General features: G+C 45.0%; 1 protein-coding gene across 1 annotated transcript; it reads right to left on the bottom strand.

Moving 5' to 3' along the window:
- Positions 1 to 5,689: 5,689 nt before the first annotated feature.
- Positions 5,690 to 25,162, bottom strand: LOC118208050. Its single transcript, XM_035382315.1, has 7 exons — positions 24,800 to 25,162; positions 22,216 to 22,439; positions 21,144 to 21,249; positions 20,011 to 20,106; positions 18,306 to 19,587; positions 18,098 to 18,248; positions 5,690 to 5,798 (listed from the first exon to the last, which is right to left on the bottom strand). The coding sequence occupies exons 1-7, from the start codon at positions 24,947 to 24,949 to the stop codon at positions 5,690 to 5,692; spliced, it is 2,118 nt and encodes a 705-aa protein (XP_035238206.1). The 5' UTR covers positions 24,950 to 25,162.
- Between the last annotated feature and the right edge of the window lie 105 nt (positions 25,163 to 25,267).

Below are 25,267 nucleotides of genomic sequence, written 5' to 3'. Positions count from 1 at the left end.
ATGTAGAGTTGCACGCGTTTGGCAAGAAGCCCATGAGAGCTTCCGGGCGCAAAATAAATTTGTATTTAATTGGATTTTCAACCATAAAGACAAATTTATGTCAATAAGTTTTTATATAATTTGTTGTACATTGTAGTGTCACTAACTAGCAAGCATTATCCGGTAGATTGCTTGCTTTAAAATATAAAATAAAAAATCTGCAAATTACATTTATGACTTAAATATTTAATTTCTTTTAATATTAATTTGGCCGAATCTCTGACCAACATTATAATGGAATTAAATGTTATTTTTACTATTTTAAAATGTTTTATTTTTATGTCTTATTGTCATTTCCCGTTCGCCATAGCTGATAATTTAATTGTGAACCACTGAATTTAAATCAATAAAAAACAGGGTATTTAGTGTTGTAAGTAAATGACAGATGCAGTTAATAAAAAAATATAAATATGCAAATATTGGAAGCCAATTGGAACATGATTACACGATTTTCATGAAAATTTTTACGTAGCCTACGTAATTTTCATTTTTTGCGCTATAACAGCAAAGTTGCCCACTTGAAATCTGAAAGTACTGGTTTCAGCCTAAGCATTGTGTAAATATTAAAGTGATATATATGTTCTAATTTTGTCTTCCCTAGTATGACCCTACACCATACTTGGTTTTACACAGGCTTAATAGAATGCAGACTGAATTAAAAATACATGATTCAAAGGGCCACGGATGCGCAACATTTAGTCCCTCTAGCATGCGTTTCTTTTCGCTTGAGTGAAGATGTTTTTGAACATTAGAACCAGAACTAGGACGATGATGTCATTTCCTGCGTGATGCTTGCACTGACGGCTGGGTTATTATAGGGTTGCCAGGTTTGTGTAGCTGAACATAACTGGGTATTACTGATGGTTCAAGAACTTAAGGTACACTATTTCAAATCATTTTGAAAGGAAGATTAAGATGGCGAGACTTGGCACAGTCGCTGGGCCATACGTGATTTTCCCCACAGATGTGGGTCTGATCCCCACCATGTCACTTTCTTAGCTGTGGTTCCGTCTCTGTCTGTTATCCTCTCTGCTTTTTACCTGTCTAAATAAACCAAGAGAAGGAGGGCGGACAGTCCTACTCTCCTTTAGTCTTGAAAATTAAGATTGTTACTTCTTTTGTTGTTCTTCCATCATATCTCAGACCATGTATTGGTTTATCTTAAACCAGTGATACTGTGCTGTTTATGTGTAACCCAAATGACTGAAGCTCACATAGTTAGCCAGCAGTGTGATGCACAGATCACTCTTGCAGCCTCCCTATTCATTAATTAGTAGTAATATAAAGTGTGTTCACAATTATGATGACCATGACTAGAAAAATAGACTCTGGAGATTTGTATTAGCATTTTAAATCATTGTACTTTTAAACCAGTGCCAGCTAACGGGATGGAATGCTATGCTACCATTGTGTAGCTACTTTCAATTATAAGCAAGCTTGAGATAAATTCCTACATATTTTTCTCACTATGTATGTAATCTTTTGTCAAGGTAATAAAAAAACCTCCCTCTAGTCTTTGACCCTTCACAACATACGTTTGACCAATGAGAGGTTCTCAGACTAAACTTTGTACTGTCAAAACATACTTATAATAATTATATAATTATTATAAGTATATATTCTTAGAATTAGGAATAATTTGTCATTTCTGTAATCTTTGATAGGGTTTCAAGAACATTGTAAGGGAATATGTTTTGAATTCCCTAGATTATTTTGATTTGGCAGATTTACAGAAGACATGAATGGCAATCTGGGTAATGTAGTGCAAGGGCTATCGTCAGGAAAATCCAGAAGACAGGATATGGGGCAAATTGGGGGAAATGATGCTATAGACACTTAAATCAGGTTGTGACTGCAGTGAAACCTACCATAACCAGGTTTATAAAAATGTGGAACAGTGAGAATTCATACATAATTCTACAGCCCCAGGGTAAGCCGAGCCTTACACAAAATTTAAATAGATGTTTTTCAATAGTCAATAAATTCTATTTTTTTTAAAAACATTTAGGATTTGTCTGAATTGCCTGGAACACTGCAATGTGAATATAGTCTGAATGTGTGCAGTTTAAGAAGTTTAAGACTTTTTAAAGGAAAGTCGTTAAAAGTGTGTGAAAATCGTCAAAATGAATTACATAGCATCGCTCCAGGAACGTATTCCAGAAAACACACATTCCAACTTACTGGAATATAAATACTTCAACAAAAAAAAAACGAATGACACAGGAGCTGAAAATAAACGCTGGGATGATTTTCTTGCTCCGCATCGGGACACAGATGGCGGCACAGTTTCTAGCCGCTCTGCGCCAGCCACTTGCGTAGGCAACTGCCGTTTCAGAGTCCCACGCCTTTCACCAGAGCCGCGCCTTTCAGAGGAAACACGCAAAAACGAGGATACGGCGAGTGGGAGGACTGCTCCGTCCTATCAACAGTGAATAACAGGACACGTCTGTCGAACCCCCCAGCGGGCCAAGAATGGGGTTTCTGGTTCACAGCCTAAAACTGCCCATGAAACCAAAGAGTAGGAATCGATCATGAATCATATCCATTAACAGTAGCTCATTTTACCCAATGTATACATCAGTTTGTCCCATGTTGGTGAAATATCGAAGCTGCTTTGTACTACTGAAGTGCTCTATAAAAGACTACAAATGACACGACTTGACAAGACAGCTTGCAGAACTTCGGCAGGTGTTCCCGAAATCAGAATATAACTGCACAGTGGTGAGAGTAGCAACACTCAGCAGAAGAGTCACGTGACCCTTCCGGCCAAGTGACGCAGACGTAACGCCGATTCCACGGGCAGAGGGCTTCATCACCGCGATCCGTCAGCATCACCATCTGTCATCTGTCACCACTCGTCTCTGTCACTGCTCATCTCCGTCACCGCTCGTCTCCGTCACCGCTCATCTCTGTCACCACTCGTCTCTGTCACTGCTCATCTCCGTCACCGCTCATCTCCGTCACCACTCGTCTCTGTCACTGCTCATCTCCGTCACCGCTCATCTCCGTCACCGCTCATCTCTGTCACCACTCGTCTCTGTCACTGCTCATCTCCGTCACCGCTCATCTCCGTCACCGCTCATCTCCGTCACCGCTCATCTCTGTCACTGCTCATCTCCGTCACTGCTCATCTCTGTCACCGCTCATCTCTGCCACCACTCGTCTCTGTCACTGCTCATCTCTGTCACCGCTCATCTCCGTCACCGCTCATCTCTGTCACCACTCGTCTCTGTCACTGCTCATCTCCGTCACCGCTCATCTCTGTCACCACTCGTCTCTGTCACTGCTCATCTCCGTCACCGCTCATCTCTGTCACCACTCGTCTCTGTCACTGCTCATCTCCGTCACCGCTCATCTCTGTCACCACTCGTCTCTGTCACTGCTCATCTCCGTCACCGCTCATCTCCGTCACCGCTCATCTCTGTCACTGCTCATCTCCGTCACCGCTCATCTCTGTCACTGCTCATCTCCGTCACCGCTCATCTCCGTCACCGCTCATCTCCGTCACCGCTCATCTCTGTCACCGCTCATCTCTGTCACTGCTCATCTCTGTCACCGCTCATCTCTGTCACTGCCATCCGTCATCGTTTGTCTCCCTGAGTCACTCTTCTGGGCAGCGCTGTGTGCCCAGCTGAATGAGATGGTGACCCCGGAGGGGACCTCACAGGATGCCAATCACCTCACTATGACATCATCATGTAGGAATAAGGAACAGGACCCATAGGGTCAACAGGCACAGCACTTAAAAGCAAATTATTTAGTAACGGCCAATGGAGTGTCATTTCACATCTACTCTTTGTCCTTTACCACCAATAAACAGCCTCTGACCAACGGGAGGTGGGTTTTCCAATCAGAAGGTCCTACAAGATAGCAATCTCAAAGGAAAATTTTAATGAGTATGTGCAATGCCTATATCACAGGATGACAGGGAGCACTTTCTGAACAACAAAAAGAAAGCAAGTAACTGGAGTTCAGATTTCATGACAGCCAGACTGTGGCATAGGCAATACATCTAGTAAAATAATGTCGGTGACAGTCCACCTGAATAATTTCTTGGTTAGACCTTAAATAGACCCTGTGCATATACAACAAGACAGGTATGGCACCGGATTGGTAAAGTGAATCCGATATGAAGGTATTCAGTTGCATTATAGTTTATGAGCTTATAAATGATTTAATGGATATACAACAGTCATTACTTGTGGCATGTCTGACAAGGTAATAGGAACATGTCATCTACCAGTCGGAAGAGTGACACTTCCACACTCAATCTTTATGATTCTCAGTTTATACAAAGATACAGCACTGTCAAGTCCAGAATTATTGGCACCCTTAATAAAGATAGAAAAAAGAACTGAGAGATACTGTAATTTAATCACATGTGGAAATTATTGTACTTTATTAATGATTTAATGGATTTCAACCAAAATTACAGAAACTAGCTTTCAGTTATTGGCACTCGTGATTAATACTTGGCACAGCCTCCAGTGGCAAGGCTAACAGACTTTCCCTGTAATGTTAGATAAGGCTGGAGAACACACTTGGAGGGATCTTAATAGCCCCTCGACCACTGGCAGTTAACAATCCCAAATCACTTTATTCTACAGTAAGCAATGCAGTACTTTTCCTTTTACGCATCCCTCTTATTATGTTATCAATCATGCTGATGGGTTTACTTGGCCGAAAAGCTCCATTTTGGTCTCGTTATCTGACAATGGGTAAAGGCTTCCCTCGAGCAATCCTTCTGAAGAACCTGCTGGTATGGAGGTGCCATTTTATGGTTGATTCTGAGACTCAAGAACCATGCAGCTCTTGAACTGTGATCCTTGGATGCTTCTTTGCCTCCCTCACCGTCTTCACTATGCACTCCTCCAATTGTAGTGAAGTAAAAGTACAGTTTGTTAGAGCATATGTATTTACATACAGCATATAGCTGATTATCTGTGTTATTTATTTTGTGGCCTTTGATCCCCCGTTTTCAAGAAGATGGGCAGTAATTCTGTACCTGACTGCACTGTGCCCAAATCTCCTGGTTCAGACTTCTGAAAACGTTCAAGTAAAGTAAATACCTTGTGCTTGGCTTTAACATATTCTACAATTCTACAGAACACATAATGGCTCCTGACTCCCCCAGTTCAGTCCCAGTTCCACAGCGGCGTCCATAATTCCTGCTTCCCTTGACACACTATAATAATCATGCAATCATTTCTCAAAATATCTAGTAAAAGCAGAAGTCGGCACTATGCGTTTCAGAGGAGAGTGTGTTCCATAGGTGTAAAATCCAAAGAAGGAATGGAAAACAATCACAACGCTAAGTTTCAGTCCTCCTTGCATGGATGAGGCATGATTAGCATTTCCAAAGCAGAGAAATGGGTTTATAGCTCCAAGGCTGTTGGTTTGATCCCCAGGTGGGGCATTGCCAACACACAAAACTAATAACACAAACAATGATTGGGGTAAAACAAATACAATGACTAATCATTGGCCGCGTTATTGGTTTTGCGCATGGTAAAGGTCTTATCAGGCCATATATCTGAATTGCTTCAGTAAATACCTAGCCGTATGAATGGATTGTATGCAAAAAAGAATGTAAGAAAAACAGATCTGATTTAAAATGTGAAGCAGTGGATGGAGTGAATGAAAAGGGGGATCAGCAGCAGCCTTTGGGCTTCTTCCCTGGGTCGTCCAGCTTTATTTGGCCCCTGTCCAGCTCCTGCCGTGACTCTCTCTCGACCGCCAGCATCCTGTCCACCAGGAAACTACAACAAACAGCAACCAGAACCATTACAACCATTTCAATCGCTATTCCGTATATGTACCATCAGAATCCATCACAACTACATTTATCCACAATCAGAATCCATCACAACTCCGTTCATCCACAATCAGAATCCATCACAACTCTGTTCATCCACAATCAGAATCCATCACAATTCCATACATCCACCATCAGAACCATTACTCATGCTTCAATCGATACTCCATACAACCATCGTCAGAATCAACCACAACTTAATTCATGCAAAAACAGAATCTATCACTAATCTAACTCCATACATCTAGCATTAGAAACATTATACACACACTTGCGTCACCATTCCATACATCCACCATCAGAATCAATAAACACTCTCCAATCACAGCTTAATCACAATTAATTAATTAATTAATTAAAAAAATAAAATTCTCCCTGTCTCCCTCTGTCTCTCTCCATCTCTCTCCATCTCTCTCCATCTCTCTCTGTCTCCCTCTGTCTCTCTCCATCTCTCTCCGTCTCCCTCCGTCAATTCAATTATTTTTCAATTCAATTTGCTTTATTGGCATGGCAAATGTGTACATTTGTATTGCTAAAGCTTGTAAGGTACAGCAATGTATATATATAAAAAGAATAATAATAATAATAATAATAATAAAATAAAAACAACAGAAGTAACAGTAAACAGTAACAATAACTAACAGTAAAAAGTTGCAATAACAATAAATAAAAATAATCAGCATAACATAAGAACACAGTAACAGATGTATTTCTGTGTGTGTACGCATGTGTGTGGGTATGTGTGTGTGTGTGCGTGTGTAAATGTTTGTGTATAGGTAAATAGGTGTGGTGTTGTGGTTGTATTCCATCACTCACTGTCCCTCAGACTGTGGCAGGCAGCAAGAAACTGTGCTGCAAGTGTAGAGTTTCCCCCAAGAGTAGTTTTAATTTTTCTTGGTCAGGAAGGTCGTTGAAAAATGGGCAGAACCGGTTAAATTTAGGGAAGTAGATTCTTCCGATTTCTTTATATTTTTCACAGTGGTTGTGAAGTGCAGCTCTGTCTCCACCTCCCTCAGAGAGCAGTGTTGTCACAGCTTTTCTTCGACAGGTAGCCATGATTTGCAGTGGCGGCCTGTCTCAATGGCCAGGCTGTGCTCGCTGAGTCTGTACTTTGTCAAGGTGGTTCTCAATTTTATATCAGTCACCATAGTCAGATAGTCTGCCAGGGTGTACTGTCTGTGTAAGGCCAGATAACACTGCATTTTGCTTTGTGTTTGTGTTTTAGTGTCCCAATAGGTGATGCAATTTTGCTTTTGATAGGTTATAATTTGGTTGACTCTAATTGATTTTGTGTCAATGTGCTGGTCCTGGGGCTGTGAGTTGTTGATACTGGTGAGTGAACTAAGCGTCAGGACCAGCTGATAGAGCTGATAGACTCTTTTCTTTGCTCAACTCTTGGCATTTCAGGGCTTTGTAATGGTATGAGTGGGGGTCACTATTTTTTAAATGTTTCCAAAATTTTATTGCCCTCTTTTGAATTCTGATTAATAATGGATATTGGCCTAATTCTGCCCTGCATGCATTGTTTGTTGTTTTTCTTTGTATACGCAAGATGTTCTTGCAGAACTCTGCATGCAGGGTTTCAGTAGGATGTTTGTCCCATTTTGCAAAGTTTTGATTTGAAAGTGGACCCCACACTTCACTGCCATACAGGGCAATCGGTTCAATTACTGATTCAAATAGTTTAAGCCAAATCCAAATTGGAATTTTAATGTAAATTTGTCGTTTTATGGCCTAAAAAGCCCTGCATGCCCTGTCTCTCTCCGTATCCCTCCATCTCTCTCTGTGTCTCTCCGTCTCCCTCCGTCTCCCTCCATCTCCCTCTGTCCCTCCCTCTCTCTTTAGTGGCACCCAGGCAGATCCATCATCAATTCTGTCTCCAGTGGTGTGTCTATCTGGGCTCAGAACCAAGTGGTGAGTGGCATTCAGCCCACTTAAATCACTTTCATTCACAAAAGATAAATCTTCATCATATTCCTGGAAAAAAGCATCACAGTCATCTTCTTCTTTCAGCTGTTCCTGTTAGAGGTCGCCACAGTGGATCAGATTTATGATCCGCATATTTGATTTGGCATATGTTTTACGCCGGATGCCCTTCCTGACGCAACCCTCCCCATTTATCTGGGCTTGGGACCGGCACTAAGACTGCACTGGCTTGCATATCCCCAGTGGCTGGGTTTTTTGGCCGGGATACGAACCCAGGCCACCGGCGTGGCAGGTGGGAGCTCTACCACTGGGCCACCAATGCCCCGTTGGAAAAAGCATCATAGAATTTTAACAATAATATGAAAGACTGTAAAGCAGAAGATTTAATGCATCTTCACTGGTTCATATTATCTGCAAAATCCTGTTACTGCAGAAACTTACCATACCCACAGCGTAATTATACTTATTGTACGTTATTACAGTGTAAAATATTAATATTTTTGTCAGGAATGTGGATGTGGAATATGAGGAGAGAGAGTCTGAGTTTGACATCAAGGGCGAGGACAAGGCCGAACCTGAGCAGTCTGGTATTGCCGCAGGAGGTGATCCTGGGTCAGAATCTAAATCTAGTGCTGAGTTAGAAGGGGATAGGACTGGGGGTGAACCACCTGATCTGGCATCCACTGCCCAGGGCTAAAAGTTAATGGAGTAGACAAGCTGGATACACATAGAGACGCATAGAGCCTACACACTTTTTTCAGTGGCAGCAGGTGGTTAACTGTGTTGACTTTGTCTCCATCTAGAGGCTTTAGGGAGCATTACGGGTTAGACAGGGCACTGTGGGATGCTCTGTCACACACACACTGACATTCACACACACACGCGCATGCGCACACACACACACAGGTCAATCCAGTTCTGTCCTTTTATTGATGGTTCTGAATTGTGAACGAGATCAGCTGACCTGAGGGCTGGCATTCTTTCACCACATACAGTACAACTACAGGGTCCTGGTTACCACAGCCGTGTGTGTGTGTGTGTGTGTCTTTCGGTGGGCATGTGCACTCTCGTGCGTGTGTGTGTGGGTGGGTGTGTATGCATATGCATGCATGTGTGTGTGTGGGTGGGTGGGTGTGCACGCTCGTGTGTGTGTGTGTCTGTGTGTTTGTGTGTGGGTGTGTTTGTGTGAGTGTGTGCGATTAAATTCTGGGTTTTTGTTCTAATGACCTTGCCTTTAGCTTCACTTTTTGGCTGTTATCTGCGATAGGATCAGAGGGGGATTGGTCCAATCAGAGGCCTCCTCTCTGGCCGCTGGGTTTACTGGTCACCCCTGACTCTATCCTAGCTTTAATTGCACAGCTTTTGCCGTTTGCTGTTGATGAATAACATAGCTCAGGAGGTAAGAGCGGTTGTCTGGCAGTCGGAGGGTTGCCGGTTCGATCCCCCGCCCTGGGCGTGTTGACGTGTCCCTGAGCAAGACACCTAACCCCTAATTGCTCCCAATGAGCTGATTGGTACTTTGCATGGCAGCCTTTCACCGTTGGCATGTGAGTGTGTGTGTGTGAATGGGTGAATGAGAGGCATCAATTGTAAAGCGCTTTGGATAAAAGCGCTACATAAATGCAGTCCGTTTACCATTACCATTCATAAGTCAAGCCCAAGCTTTCACAAGTCCTTCTAAAAGCAAAGATTTAACTCACCCAGTCAAAGAATACTGGAGGAGAAAAGGATACCACCAAGAGTACCTAGGGTGCATTCAAGAGACAACATGGCCATTTGCTTCCTAACAGCTTTACTCTTGTATTGGATTTCCTTGTGCAGTTCTGTTTTAGTAGATTAGGAAGAGGTGTAATACTGAGCGTGAAAGCAGCTCAGTGGATCAAAGTATCCTTGTAAACATGTTCTGTGAAATCTCTAAAGAAACAGCCGTAGATCATTCAGATCAGTGCCGTGAAAAAGCATCTGCCCCCTACCTGATTTCCTCTATTATTGCATACTTGTCTCATTGAATGGTGTCAGATCTTTAGGCAAGATATAATATTAGACAAAGGGAACCTGTGTAAACACAAAACACATTTTTAAAATTATTTTTTCATTTATTTAATAAAAATGTATCAAACACCCATATGAAAAAGTAAGTGCTGCCTTAAACTTAATAACTGGTTGCACCACCTTTAGCGGCAAATAACTCAACCAAATGCTTCCTATAATTTGATATCAGTCTTTCACATCGCTATGGAGGATATTTAGCCCACTCTGCTTCGCAGAACTGCTTTAATTCAGAAAGATTGGTACATTTTTGGGCATGGGCTGCTCGTTTCAGTTCCTGCCACAGCACCTCTGTTGGATTCAAGTCAGGACTTTGACTAGGCCACTCCAAAACTTTAATTGTTTTTTTTTCAGCCATTCAGATGTGGAATTTCTATTGTGTTTTGGATCATTGTCTTGCTGCATAACCCAATTACGTGTCATCTTCAGCTCATGGACAGATGATCGGACATTCTCCTTAAGAATTTTCTGGTGTAAAGCAGAATTCGTGGTTCCTTCAGTAATGGCTATTCATCCAGGTCCCAATGCAGCAAAGCATCCCCGCACCATTACACTATCACCACCACCACCATGTTTGACTGTAATATTACATTTTGTGTAAAGGTCTGAAACCATTGAGTGTGACAAATATGCAAGAATAGAAGAAATTCGGAGGGGGGCAAATACATTTTCATGGCCGTGTACTTCTGTGCCACAACAGTCACTACGTCAGAACACTGTTGCTGTTTTGACACACTCAAACTATCGCTACAGACAGTGGCCTGAACATATTTGTGGATGGGCTGAAGTTTCATATTTGGCCTGACAAAAGTGCTCTCTCAAACTCATTTCGTGATTTATTCTGCTTATTGAGAAAATAAATAAATAAACATTCAAATGTGAATGTACAAACATTTTTGAGTAAAAAATATTACATTTTGCACATCTGCCGAAATATCGTTCTCAATTGTCAAGATGCAGGAAGATATTTTGCAGTAGATGGCAGCAAAGGACCAGTGGTGTTCCAGCCATGAAGGTAAAATTAGGTATGGAAACTGACTGAAGTTAGACAGACATTAAACCATGCTAGTCAGCTGTTATATTTACTTGATTTGCCCTGCACTATAAAGTGAAATATGCACACGGTTAACAAGCCAATCAGAATCAAGAATTCATCCTAGTTGTGGTATGTATACACGTAAGTTCAGTTGCAAGAAGAAGCCTGTGAACCGTTTGGAATTACCTGGATTTCTGCATTAATTGTGGTCTGAAGTCACAATAAAAGACAACACAAGGATGGTAGATCTCCTGGAACTGGGTTGGTTACCACTGGTGTAGTGTAACCATGTCTATTTGTTTAAAATAGATTTTTGAATATTTTTGTATTTATTTTATTTTTGAAAAATGAAAGAATGTGTATTATATGTGTGTAAATATTCTGTTGTAAGAATGATACTCCTGTCATTGTGCTTCTGTGAGCTTTCTGGTTTTTCCCACATATAGTTCATGGGAAAGGATTTTAAAATGAACGTAATAAAGAAAGAGGAGACAGAATTGGCATCATCACTGCTGAAAAGTGTATTTTTGAAAGGCTGGGCAGCAAGGTCAGGCAGGTGGTGCACGATGAAATTACATTCACGTTTTCAAAATTCACTTTCATTGTATTACAAAATGAAGTATAGAGTTAGAGCCCATCCACCCAATATGAGTGTGACATTAACACCAGGGACATCCACCCAATATGAGTGTGACATTAACACCAGAGAGGTGTTTTTGGGGAAGGGATTTAGAGAGCTGTTGGCACCTTTGCGGCCCAACTGTGGACAGGCAGAGAGCCCAGCGACCGGAGTCTTTGGCATGAGGATTTGGGTACAAACTCAAGTAAATTTTTCAGCTCGACATCCAGCGTGCTCAAACGCAGGAGTGTGATTAGAGAGTCCCTCCCGCAGTTTGGGAACTCCTTCTCAAAAAATACAATTGCAGATTACTAACACAGGGTGGCGCAGAAGAACAAGGAGACTGCAAACAGCCTCCGGATCTGTCTGTGTACAGACCCATGGCGTGAGGAAAAGGAAGGGGAGTCGTTTCATGTGCACAGCAGAGCTCGGTGGACCTTAGCCTTTTGTTTTTTAACCGTTGCTTTGTCCATTTCACGCCGAAGACGACGATTCGGACGAGCGCCCACTCCAGCTGCTGGCACAAGAACAGAAAGCGATGTTAATCAGGCTTGGGTGGTTCTGCCGATGCATTTCAGACACGTCAGCAGACTGTTCCTGGCATCTGCTTCAACAGGTTTCTGTCTTCAGATAAAGGTGAAAATGAGCATAGCCTTTCTTTGTGCTGTTCAGAACCTTGCTTGTGTTAAGCAGTATCTGTGTTCAACCCACTGAAAAGAGCCCCTTGCATGCTCCCTAATATTTTACCAAAACATCGCAAAGAACTAGTTTGTAAGGCTTTATAACTGAAAACATTTTTCACAGGAATCAACTTGCATTATCTAGGTGAGGCACAACATAGTGTTTTATTTTCAGATTTTAAAAAATGATTTCAATTTATGCCCATGTTTTTTTCTAACGAAGCTTTTTTTTTTTTTAATGGCCAGCACTCAGATAAGCTGGTTGCTCAAACACATGTATGTATGGTGAACATACTGTATGTATAGTGTGTCATTAATGAAATGCTGTTAATCTGTTAATAGGGTCCTCCATACTTGATACCAGTTCTGCTGCTCTCACCAGTTCTACTCTGGTTGTGCAGAATTAAAGATGGGGATGTACAACGTGCGTGCTGCCCCATTTGCAGTTTAATGATACGCAGGCTGAGGCAGAGAAGATCATCAGCCGCTCCACATAGAAGATATTTCAAGTGGCGTAGATGTCCACCATTGTTGTTTTTCTCCTGCTTTTGAGAGCCGCGCCGGGCTGCTCTGCATCTAGGTCATGAAGAGCAAAAGCAAAACGACTGGCTGCATGAATGACATTAACACAATGTGTCAGTACCCAGCATGCACTGGTGTCCCAGGGGGCAGCAGCAGGCACGGCAGATGAGGAGACGTGTTGCTGGAAGCAGTAATGGCATCTGTCAGGCGTCCTTTCCGCAGTTGTGGAGGTAAAAATGAGAGAAATTAGACTTGTGCCTTTAACCGTATTACACACAATACCTAGACTCAGAAATCACAAAGAACCAACCAATAAGAGAACATTTTTCAGTTTAACAACACAGTGCCCCTGCACAGTGCGTAGCTCGCTATGTCGAAATGAGCAGAAAGGAGCAGGGGTACTAGACATAACGAAAGGATGTTCACCTGAAGTTATAAAGACCCATTCGCTTCATCAAACTGTCCCAAAAACACATTAATGAGGAAGTGGGGCTCCATCTGGGAATATGTCACAGAATGTTGGATCAGTCCCAAATTCATCATTCTGGCATTAAGACGTGACGCAGGAACAACAGATTGTGGACTTTAGAAATATTTTGATTTGCAAATGAAGTATGGACCTTTTTTTCTGAGGTTGGCCTTCACATCTATATATGTTATATAAAAACAGCGTATGTACATTACATTGGTTTGCAGATGAAGCAGAGTATTGTGCATTTTGTAGACTTCTACAACTGTAGCTGCTTCCTGTGTGATGTGACAGTGATTATTCAAACAATCTGATTTCAGCTGCATTTTTAGCATCATTTCACTCAGGCACACACACACATATACACACACACACACACACATAAGCACACATACACACACACATAAGCACACACATGCACACCTACACACACACATGCACACACACACAGATACACACACACACGTACACGCACACACATACACACACACACACACAGTCAGCGCTAATTCAATCAGCCACGCACAGTGTCAGGTCAAGCCCACTTTTGGCGCTAGCTCAATGCACCATGCAGTGTTAGCCCTAGCTCAATGAGACATGCACAGTGCTGGCAGTAGATCAATGAGACGCACACTGTTTGCACTAGTTCGATCAGACATGCACAGCGGTGGACCATTTTCTCCTTTAAATGTGTCAAAATTGCGTGCACATTGTATTTAAGGTGGTTTTTTTAACCTACCCACTCTAAGTGACGCAGAGATGAAATTGAATGGCGGCAAATGCCTTTTGAAAGTGTCTGAGACACAGGAAGCATTTTTATTAGATAGACAGTGCGCACATATTGACACTCATCGTGTGGCTGAACATGTCCAGTTCTCACCCTAATTCAAAATGTCCGATTAACCATTCGCTATTTGCCGCCCGCCCGCCACGCTCATGCACAATCCCACTGCCGATCGGTGAGATCGTAGACATTTGCGGTTCTCTTCTGAAAAACGTGGTGTTACCAGCCTGCTGGTTTTCCCGCTGCAGACCACAGCCAAACTCGCGTGAAATTGAGTCGGGGGAAAACGTCCCACGCGTGGCTTTCCCCCGCAGCCTACGGGCGCCCGATTTAAACAGTGAGGGTTGGCTAGAAAGCCGTGAGACACAAACCCCTGACCGACTGAACCCTCCCACTCCCGGGACGATCCAATCACCGATTGGGCGTCACCCCATGGGACTCATCCGTGCACGATGGCATGGTGCCTTAGTCGAATGAGCCACTCAATGCTTTTCCGTGTGTATCTGCTGACTCAGCTCTACTCCCATGAGGCCACAGTGAGGAGCTTCACCCACAGGTTTGGAATTTCTTATAAAAACCCTTGTAGTGGGGATTACTAAGATTGGGGGGGGGGGGGGGGGGTCATAAGAACAGGTAACCTATAAACAGCCTGTGGTGCTCTTACACTTTGGTTCCCCACAAATAAAAAACAAATGATATCCTGCATCTTTAATATAGTTTTTAAAATCTCATCTTTATTAAAACAACACACATTATTTTCATGTTTTCTTCAAAAATAGAAACAAGCAGTCTAATTGGAGACATCTCATTTACAAAGGACATTGCCATTGGTTGGAGAATGTGAGGTTAACGTGCTGTAGTTTCGAGAAGCATTTACTGTACGTATGACGTGTGGGCGCTCCTGAATCCACATGCACGTGCGTACGGAACATCAACAATGCTGTATTTACAGTCAAAGTGCACACTTTTCCCACAATGCCCTTGGCTCTGCTGCAGGCACACTACATGTACAGCAATGTTCAGCAGTATGGAATTACTAGATGAGACCTTTTATTTAAATCAGTGATAGAATGTACGGTATGCAAGCTGGACACCAACTATGAACAAGAATAGTGGTACAATTACTGATTGCTGCTGATACTATCAAAGGTTATTTATGTAATAATAATCGATTTTTTTTAATTACTATGTTACTACCGCTGCAATTTGTACTTCATATAGTAATTCCATATTAATGGCACTATACATTAATTCCTACCTTTTGAATCGGCACACAGTATTCCAAATTCAGCACTGTCTCACCAGTTTGAAACAATGTTATTTTTGAGTTGAAAACAGTTTAGCAGTGATACAAAATAGGATATATATATATTAGAACAACAGAGTTCACCTGTGTAGACTTGGGATAATTAAATGGGTATAAGGGCTGTTGTGATATCACCTTTACTCATACAAATGATCTACAATTAAATCAAGACTTACTGGGGGTAATCATAGGCAAAATAACTACAAATAAAAGCGTGATGCTTCCAACGCCATCCCAGATGGTAAGTGCTATGGGTAAAAGTTGGCCATAGACACGGATCTAAGATCAGATACTCCAATCCTGACCTCAATAATTTAGAGAAAGACTTGAAACTGCCATTAGGTCATTAGGTCAGCACCAAGATGAACTACTTTAACCTTGGAAAAGGATGATAAAGATTTTGCAGTCAAGTAGTTATCTCAATGCATTATGTGTATTTGTATTATGAGTAATACAAATATACATAATGCTGTATTTTTATTCACATTTAAGATGCATAATCAGCTTGTTTGCTGAGGTTTCCGTTTAAGTTGTTTTTAGCTTGTTTTGGAGTTGAAACCAGAAATTTTATCTGTTGAAACAACTCTTTCATCCCTGGCTGACAGATTTATATCAATTTATATGAAGACGAAGCAATAATGCTTGATAAACTACGTCTCTCGACGCCACAAAGCCATGTAAACATTTGTTCATCTCACCCTGATGTGTGACAGGTGACCTACCTGTGTCTCATTGGAATGGAACTCATATAGTTTTAAAAAATTATTATTATTTTTTAGAAACACCAAATTTCGGCTAAGCAATAGTGTTCTGTCAAGCTTGTATTAAAATATTAATCTGGCTATCTGGAGAAGGAATCTCACTTGTCTCATAACAAGCATAATTTATCTAATGGTGTTCAGTTACTAGTTAGCTACTCTCTACCAAATTGGTCAGACAGGTAAATGTCACTGACTTGCAATTTGCTGAAGACTGTGTGTGCTAACTATCTGTTCAATAAACCAAAGTAGAGAGGTAGGCTGTTATTTCTGACCAAAGTTAGTTTAATGGGGGTGGGTATGCTAGGAGTTTAAAAACATTGCTGGACTGTATAACAAGAGATATGTTTAGGCCACAAAGCTGAAGGCTGTTTTGGCCTTTCAGCCATTTTTAAAAATGAAGTGCCAGTTTTGTGCCAGTTGTGATAGCAAATTTCAACCTGAATTGAAGAGGTGTTGTGTGAAATACTGCTCTTTATCAGGTGTCTCGCACACCTACCAAAAGAGTTCATCTTTCAGACGCTGTCTCAGTGGTGGAAAACCACTCCCTGGGCAGAGATAGTTTTTTTTGCAAAGAATTTACCTTTAATTATCTACGAAGGTAATAACGAGTAGCTAGCTAACGTTAGCCATTTTCTAGCTACCTTTTATAGTGGGTTAGCTGGCTATATATTAAGCATATCTATGTATTTATCATGCCTTGATGATATTAACATACGTGCTGCCATTGCTCTGATATCTAACTTATCTAACTGGATAGATAAATTCCCTAATATGTGTCACTTTCGATACCTGAAAAAATGTCCTTTTTATGTTGTCTTAGGCACAATATCCAGTGTCGTAGACAGTTGGTAGTGCAAGCTCGAGAGCCAAACAAACTTCAGGTGTAGGAATGTTGTCATGGTACCCCAATAACTGTTTCTGCAGTAATACTGTTTCTGCAGTAAGTTATGTTCATAAACAGGTTTATATATGCACAACTTATTAGTAGTACCGAAATGATTGTTGTTGCATTAATTTGTCTCCCTCCTTAAAATGAGCGCTACACACATAGGTTTACTTTGTTATTAGCCTGTGTTTCATGCTAATTACTGCCGGACATGCTTTCTAAAATTCAGTTAGCTTCGAAAAGTTTAGCTCGCTATTTAGCTAATTAGCTAGCCAGTCTGACAATGGCAAACAAATGGGAGCTTCAAAAGCTATACTGTATATCAGATGAAGCAAGGATGAAAATATGTCTTCATTCTTTATTTGCTACATTAAAGAATACTGCTGTAAGAATGGTAATGTTCTTCCACTGGAAACTGTAGCAGTGGCTAACGGGCCAGCTAGAACATCGGCAACACACCCTTAGTGAATGCTCATAGACAAGAGTGCTTTAGGATGGTACTCATTGGACAGAACCTTCTGGATGACGAAACCAAATGGCCAAACCACTTATGTAAATGATTACATGAACAAAGCTATAAAGTTAACATTGCAGTTGAATTAGACTAATAATATTTTAAAAGTACAAGGTTTTAAGAGTCAAAACTGCCTGAATATTACATTAGGTATGTTTTTCATTGAAGGTAAGAACTACCAGGCGGTCTCTGTGAGTAAAATAGGCTGGAGTTTTCAATGTTAGAACACAGGATTGGACCATCTCTGTAACTATGTAAAATCTGAGGTGCTATAGTTGCAGCCAAGGTGTTAAATAGACTACTTTATGTAATGGTTGTACATAATAAACTACTTTAGGTTCTGTAATGGTTTTACAGAAGCGAGAACTACAAGGACAACAATCAAGAGAAGTAAATGCATGTGGTGTCCCCTCTACAAAGTTCTAAAATTGTTCCACCTGCAATCTTCTCTGCATTTAAAAAAATGACATAGCCCAGTCATACAGAAGGTGGGATCTGATCCAGAGTGTCCCTCCAAAGTGCTGCAGTCCTGTAATGAAAGCACACCCCCACAACACTACGCACCTCCATGTCTGTGCGCTCCCTAACACGTGTCCGGAGGAGAGATTGCCCCGGACCGGGCAAGCACCAGATTGCTCTCTTCCTCTGGTATGACACCTACACAGTGTGGCCAAACAGCCAGGGACGCTACACGGTGGTGACGGACAACAAGGGGCTGAAGCTGAGGATCTCCTGGCTGCCAGCCCGCGTTCCGTGGGTCAGCAGCTCCTCCACGGTGGTCCAGTCATCCAGCAGCTTGCGGTTCCTCAGGAGGCTCAGCTTCCTGTGGCTGAGCTCCAGCACTGTGCTGCAGCTGGCCCCGCCCCCCTGGCAGGCCCCACCCCCCAGACAGGCCCCACCCCCCTGGCAGGCCCCGCCCTTGGCACCGTTCCTCTTGCGCTGCCGCTGCTCTTGGGCCAGCAGCAGGTGGCGCCGCCGCTCGGCGCGGCTGCAGTAGCGGCCCGTCTGCACCTCGCACGCCTCCTCGTCCGTGGTGTTCTCGCTGCGTTCGTCTGCCAGTCTCAACGCACGCGCCTTCAGTAGCTGGCTCCTTCCCATGCGCACCCTACCAGGGCCCTCGCTGCAGGGGCTCCCCATAGGGCCCAGCTCGCTGCAGGGGCTCCCCATAGGGCCCAGCGCGCTGCAGGGGCTCCCCATAGGGCCCAGCTCGCTGCAGGGGCTCCCCATAGGGCCCAGCGCGCTGCAGGGGCTCCCCATAGGGCCCAGCTCGCTGCAGGGGCTCCCCATAGGGCCCAGCACGCTGCAGGGGCTCCCCATAGGACCTAGTGCAATGCAGGGGCTCCCCATAGGGCCCAGTGTGTTGTAGGGGTCCCCTGCAGGTTTGGACCAGGCTTCATGGGCCTCCTGAAGGGGACTGGGTATAAGGCATTGATGTTCCCTCCCTCCCTGCCTCTCCCAGTCCCACTCTGCCATCTCCTTCCTGTCCAGGGCCTCGTGGCCCAGCCTGAACTCTTTGCAGCAAGGCTCTCTGGGTAAAGTGTGGTGCTGTTGCTGTGCGACGTGGGGACAGTCTTGGGCAGGCCGCCAGCGCTGGTGTTCAGAGGGGTGACTGGCCCGTCTCCGGTCTAAGTTCCGCAGGGAGCTGTTCAGGAGCCCCAGAGAGGAGTTATGCTGCTGCAAGGCTGCCCTCCGCAGGCAGGAGGGGGTACTGCAACTGGAAGGTCCAGGCTGCGGGGGGAACAGAGGTCCTGAGGGACACCTGCTGAGCCGAGCGCTTCCTGCCCTCTTGAACTGCAGCAGGCCCATATCTCTGGGTGGGGGGCTGGCTTCAGGGATGGACTGCAGGTCTAAGTGGGCCCCCCCCCTTTCCTGCATCTCTCCACTTGCACATGCTCGGTAGAGACGCATCTTTCTCTCCAGCAGCCTCTGGAAGTGGTGGAAGTCCCCGGCGCTGACGCTGTAGAAGCCGGAGTCGCTGAGCTCGGAGGAGACGAGCGACTGGGAGGACCGCGAGCTGGCTGGGCTGGTCCGGTCTCGGGGGGAACCCAGCTCCACACCCACCTCTGTCTCTGGCCCCGACAGCTCCCCCTGGTGGAAGCTGCCATCGGTGCAGCCCAACCCGCTGTCTAGCTCGTGGAGCAGGGGCAGATATCCGACAGGCACAGGCTCCTCGTCCTCTGTCTGCAAGACACCCACACACAGGACTTAGAGAGACCCACGCTACGCATTCGGCTGTGCAAATTTTAATGTTAGTCACCCTGGAAACAAGACAACTGCAAAGGACATAATTATTAGCCAATAATCCCAATGGTCATGAACTCAGATCAAAATGGTACACAACGAAGCTCATGTCCAGGTCAAATAGCCAGCATTAATGAGTACTGAGCATGGTGTGAAACAGATGTCAGTGTGGGCTGCCTGCTAAAGTCACAGAGACTCTTGAGCTGTGAACGAGCCCATATGAACTGTGACTGAGATCATATTCGCTGTAGACTCAGCCAGCACCACTGGGAAGGACTGTCCAGAACCTTCCGCCATGAAAGGATCTGTTTCCATGACAACCATTCCAGAGGACCTGTCTGGAAGCTTCCGCACCTGTTTTACCTGGCTGAAGAAGCTGCCGGGCTCATCTGTGTTTGTGCCGCAACATCCAAACAGACAGCCTTGTTCTTTTGGTGTACTGCTGGACGGTTCAGGGTCCTAAAGAAGGAGGAAGACTGACTTAATCATGTGAACCACTATCCCACAATGCTCTGGGGCTATGGATGTCTTATCAGTTCATCAGATCAGAGTTCCGGGTGATGCTCCACTGGATCCACTAATCACAGTGACAGAAGTTTTCCATTCTGGATAGTATTTACGTGAATGGGTCAAATAAAAATCACAATACCACAGTACAAGCAATTTATAGAAAACTGTGTAATTGTGCATGTAAGCATTCTACAGACAAGTTGAAAATGAGAGACCACGAGAAACTCATTGTCAAAATTAAGTGTGAACTAAGAATTGGAGAAGGTATTTCATTATGGGTATGGCATTGGCTCCAGAGAAGAGTCCCACAAGGATCAGTGTTAGGTCATCCGGTTTTCCTTATTTCTCTCTACTCTTACAGCTGATGATTTCCCATCTAACTTTGGACCCAAAACAACAGAGATGCAGTATGCCAACACATTTACATAACCAGTAGGCCACTGCTTCAGCACAGTCTCCAGTGCTGATCTCCTGCAGCTCCTAACTTTCAAGCATCAAACTTCTGTCCCCCTTCACCGCATCCCCTCTCCCCTCTGCAGATCTTTGTTCCTGCACTTCAGCCATTAATCTCATTCATGGTCAGCTGAACACTGAACACTGGCACTGTTCCCAGTGAATTAAAGCAGGCACAAGTAACAGATATACTCAAAAAATCAACCTTGGACCCACATGCTATTCAAAACTGACTAGTATCCCTTCTTCCATTCGATTCTAAAACCCATACATGACTTGTATCCATTCAACTTACAATTTACCTATTCCAAAATAACCTAATTGAGTAGGGGGTGGGTATTGTTTAGATTTTGTCGAGAGTGGTGCTAAAACTGATACTTCTGAAATGGTACCGGTGTCTAAACGGTGCCTGGACCCAAAGCCTTTTTTTAAATGAAGCACAAACGGTGACATTAAAGAATGTCTTTTTTTATCGCAAAGGCAAAGAAATGGAACAATGCGCCCACACACGCCCACACACCGTGGGGCCTCACCTGGAAGCCCAGGGTGCTGAAGTGCTCCGCGCCCTGGGGGAAGCTGGGAAGGTACTCGCAGGCTCTGTAGTGACTGTGCGGCTGGGTGACATGCTCGCAGCAGGGCCTGGAGAGGACAGGGCCACACAGACATGAGTCCCCCTAAAACACACACACACGCACGCGCACACACTCATACAAGCACACACACACACTTGCATGCACACATGCACGCACACAGATACGCACACAAACACTCACGCACACACATGCTCACACTCACTCACACACCACACGTAAGCGCGCATTCACGCAGACACACATATAAACACACGCCACATGCACGCGTGCACGCACACGTGCATACACAAATGCACACGTACACACACACACACACACACACACATATACGCACACGTGATATCATCAGCACCCCTTGCAAAACAGATTTTGATCTCAATGGGTTTTTTCCTGGTTAAATAAAAATAATTTATTTTACACACATACATATATACACACAGATATCATGAGTTCCACGGTATTTCTCTCACACACATACTGTGCCTGTCCATGTAGGTGTTAAGACATCCAGTACATGTCCACATAGGTGTTCAGATGTACCTGTCCATGTAGGTGTTAAGACATACAGTGCATGTCCGCATAGGTGTTCAGACGTACCTGCCCATGTAGGTGTTCAGATGTACCTGTCCATGTAGGTGTTCAGACGTACCTGTCCATGTAGGTGTATAGTACCTGTCCATGTAGGTGTTCAGACGTACCTGTCCATGTAGGTGTTCAGACATACCTGTCCACATAGGTGTTCAGACGTACCTGTCCATGTAGGTGTTCAGACGTACCTGTCCATGTAGGTGTTCAGATGTACCTGTCCATGTAGGTGTTCAGACGTACCTGTCCATGTAGGTGTATAGTACCTGTCCATGTAGGTGTTCAGACGTACCTGTCCATGTAGGTGTTCAGACGTACCTGTCCACATAGGTGTTCAGACATACCTGTCCATGTAGGTGTTCAGATGTACCTGCCCATGTAGGTGTTTAGACGTACAGTACCTGTCCACGTAGGTGTTCAGACGTACCTGTTCATGTAGGCGTTTAGTCTAGAGGCTGACCCCGCTGTGACCCCTACGCCCTGGCAACTGTCCCAGGATCGTTCCGTTTGGGTGCTGCAGTCGGACGTGGGCCATGATTGGTGGCCCCTCCCGCTCCATCCCTCTATCTGCCACGTGATTGGCTGCTCGTAGCTACTGAGGATGCGCAGTGCCTCACTTCGACTGGTCTGGGCCAGGTGCCGCCCATTGGCCTGGAGGGACACACAGAACCGCTCTCAGGTGCACGAAACAGAGAGGGCCCCTCCGGATCTCCCGTCCTGGCTAGGCCGCTCAGGACCTACCCCCGAGGGGCTGTGTGTTTTTCACATACGGTGCGTTCACACAGCAAGCAACTCATCAACAGAGCTGTCGGAAGCCCATTCATTCTCTATTTAGCTGATCGACGCCCAGCAATACAAGCAACGGGGCAACTGAGCAACCAAAGTTGCCCGAAAAATGTTGTCCACAGTTTAACTTTTCGCAGGCATCGATCGTCGACAGCCAATCAGAGTTTTGGGCTTCCTCTTTCTCCAACCGATATGATGCCATTTTCACAAATTATTGTTCTGCTCAGTGAGGGAAAACAGACGAACAAGTTATCATTATGGTAGAATCGCACCCGGTGTTATACAACGTTTTAAAAAAGAGTACAGGGATAAGCGCCTGAAGATGACGCTTGGACGGCAGTTTCAACTTGCTTGCTAGCTAGTGAGGGAGAGAGAGAGATCGCTAGCTAGGCAGCTAACTAGTGAGAGAGATATGGAGAGATCAGTAGCCAGCAAGTGAGAGGGATAAAGAGGACGCTAGCCAGGTGGCTAACTAGTGAGAGAGATATCTGGCTAACGAGATAGCAATAACAAATATTTATCAGTGTCCTGACATGACTATAGAAAGAAAAGAAGATGATATGCGGCTATATGGCAGATATACATCTTTGATGACACCGTTATTTCTCCTCAATAATATGTAGTTGCACAATACCACTAAGAGGAAACAAAGAGAAGCTCCCGCCCCTCCCTCAGCCTAGTAAACCTGAGCAACCCATCAACCGAGTTGAACGCAGGGTAAGAGGACATTTTCTAGTCGGAGCATGTACGTGTGTGCCAGAACTTAAGCGTGTTAGTAACAGATCCTGTGCACTTCGAAGTGGGTGTCAGCGTGCTTTGGGGGAGGGGGGGGGGGGGAGTGGCAGGTGTCCATCCTGATTACCTCCCAGCTGTAGCAGAAGGACTGTGAGGGAGTTTGAGTCTGACAGTGAGCGACTCCTCTAGCCTCATTTCCACAGTGCTCACCGAGCCATTCTCTGCCTGACCATCAACAACACGCCAGAGAGACCGCTACCTTTCTGCAAGAAGACATTTCACCGTGCGGGCTCTTAGACGGGGGCAATAAAACCTCTTTTGGAAAGCAGCGTTGCGTTGGTGACGCCTCAGAGCGTGGATGCATGAACCACAGCGGCAGCATGCTTCCCTTTCAACACTACATGCCTCTCTCATCCGTGTTTGCCCGAGTGAATGAATTCTGCAGCGTGTTGCAGTGCACAGCTGAGGTTCGGATCACGCAGTAACGCGCGGCTTTCAGTCCCTCTGTCCGTCCAGACGGGAGGTGTGCAGAGAACACTCTGCCCTCAGACTGCTATAGGAGTCCCCAGGCTCCGAGAGAGAGAGAGAGAGAGAGAGAGAGAGAGAGAGAGGGAGAGAGAGAGAGAGAGAGAGAGAGAGAAAGAGAGAGAGAAAGAAAGATAGAAAGAGAGAGACAGAGTTGGAGGATGGGCACTACTCAGAGCTACCTCTTTCACTCTCAGTTATCTTCACTTCAAGTCACATGAATGCACCCATCCAATCAGAGCAGCTTGTACAACCAGCAATACGCCTGAGGATGGAACACACACACTCACACACACACATATACATGCACACACACACCCACACACAAACACACACTCATGCACACACACACACATCCGCACGCACACTCACGCACACACACATACAAACTCACACAGTCATGTACACACACACACTCACTCATGCACACACATACACACACAAACACACACACACATACACACACACTCACTCATGCACAAACACACACACATGCACACACACTCATGTACACACATACACGCATGCACACGCACATAAACATACACACACACTCACTCATGCACAAACACACACATACACACACACACACACTCATGCACACACACACGCATACACACACCTCACCCTCACCTTTTCTTTCTTTTTGTCTCTCTCCTTTTGCTTTCAATTCCTCCCTCTCTCCTGCTAGCAGCCCCCAGCATTGGTGCCCCCCATCCACCCCGTTGCACACACGTGCCCCCCCCCACCCCAATTACACACACGTGCCCCCCCACCCCAATTACACATATGTGTCACAGCTGATGTCCACACCACAAAGCCCCAGCAGAATCAAAAGCCACCTCTACGACTGTCTGCCACTCCCCCCCCCCCCCCCCCCCCCCCAATTGTTTCCAAATCACCCCCCCCCATGGAGTACAGCATGTACCCTCTCCTCCCCCCGCACCCCCCCCCGTAGCACTCACCCCACTGCCGTCGCCAGCCAGCGGCCCGGAGAGCCTGCAGCCCATTCCTGCTGCGGCAGAGCAGGGGTTCCCGGAGACGGAGGCAGAGGATGAGGAAGAGGAGGAGAGCCCAGCGGGGGGAGGGGGAGGGGTGCGGGGGCCCGCTGGCATGGACGTGGGGACGAACGTCGGCGTGCGAAAGCGAGCTCCGTCTCAAAGTGAGCCTGGTCCGCGAGCGCGCGACGATGCTGCGATTGGTCTGCGGCTTCCCTCCGTTTCTGCCCGTACCGAGTCTCCCTCTCTCTCTCTATCTCTCTCTATCGCTCCCTCTCTCCCTCGCGCTCTCTCTCTCTCCCTCTTCCTGTGTCTGTCTTGGTTACTCCACCCCTTTTCCAGCCTCGCTTCTCTCGTATATTCACCTTGCCCTGCACCCATTGGCTGCTTGTCACTAATGACCAGCCAATCCTGGGACCCGGTGGGAAAAAGGAA

This window comes from Anguilla anguilla, chromosome 11 (assembly GCF_013347855.1).
Source record: "Anguilla anguilla isolate fAngAng1 chromosome 11, fAngAng1.pri, whole genome shotgun sequence".
Lineage (NCBI taxonomy): Eukaryota > Metazoa > Chordata > Actinopteri > Anguilliformes > Anguillidae > Anguilla > Anguilla anguilla.
This window is presented reverse-complemented; position numbering and strand designations above follow the sequence as displayed.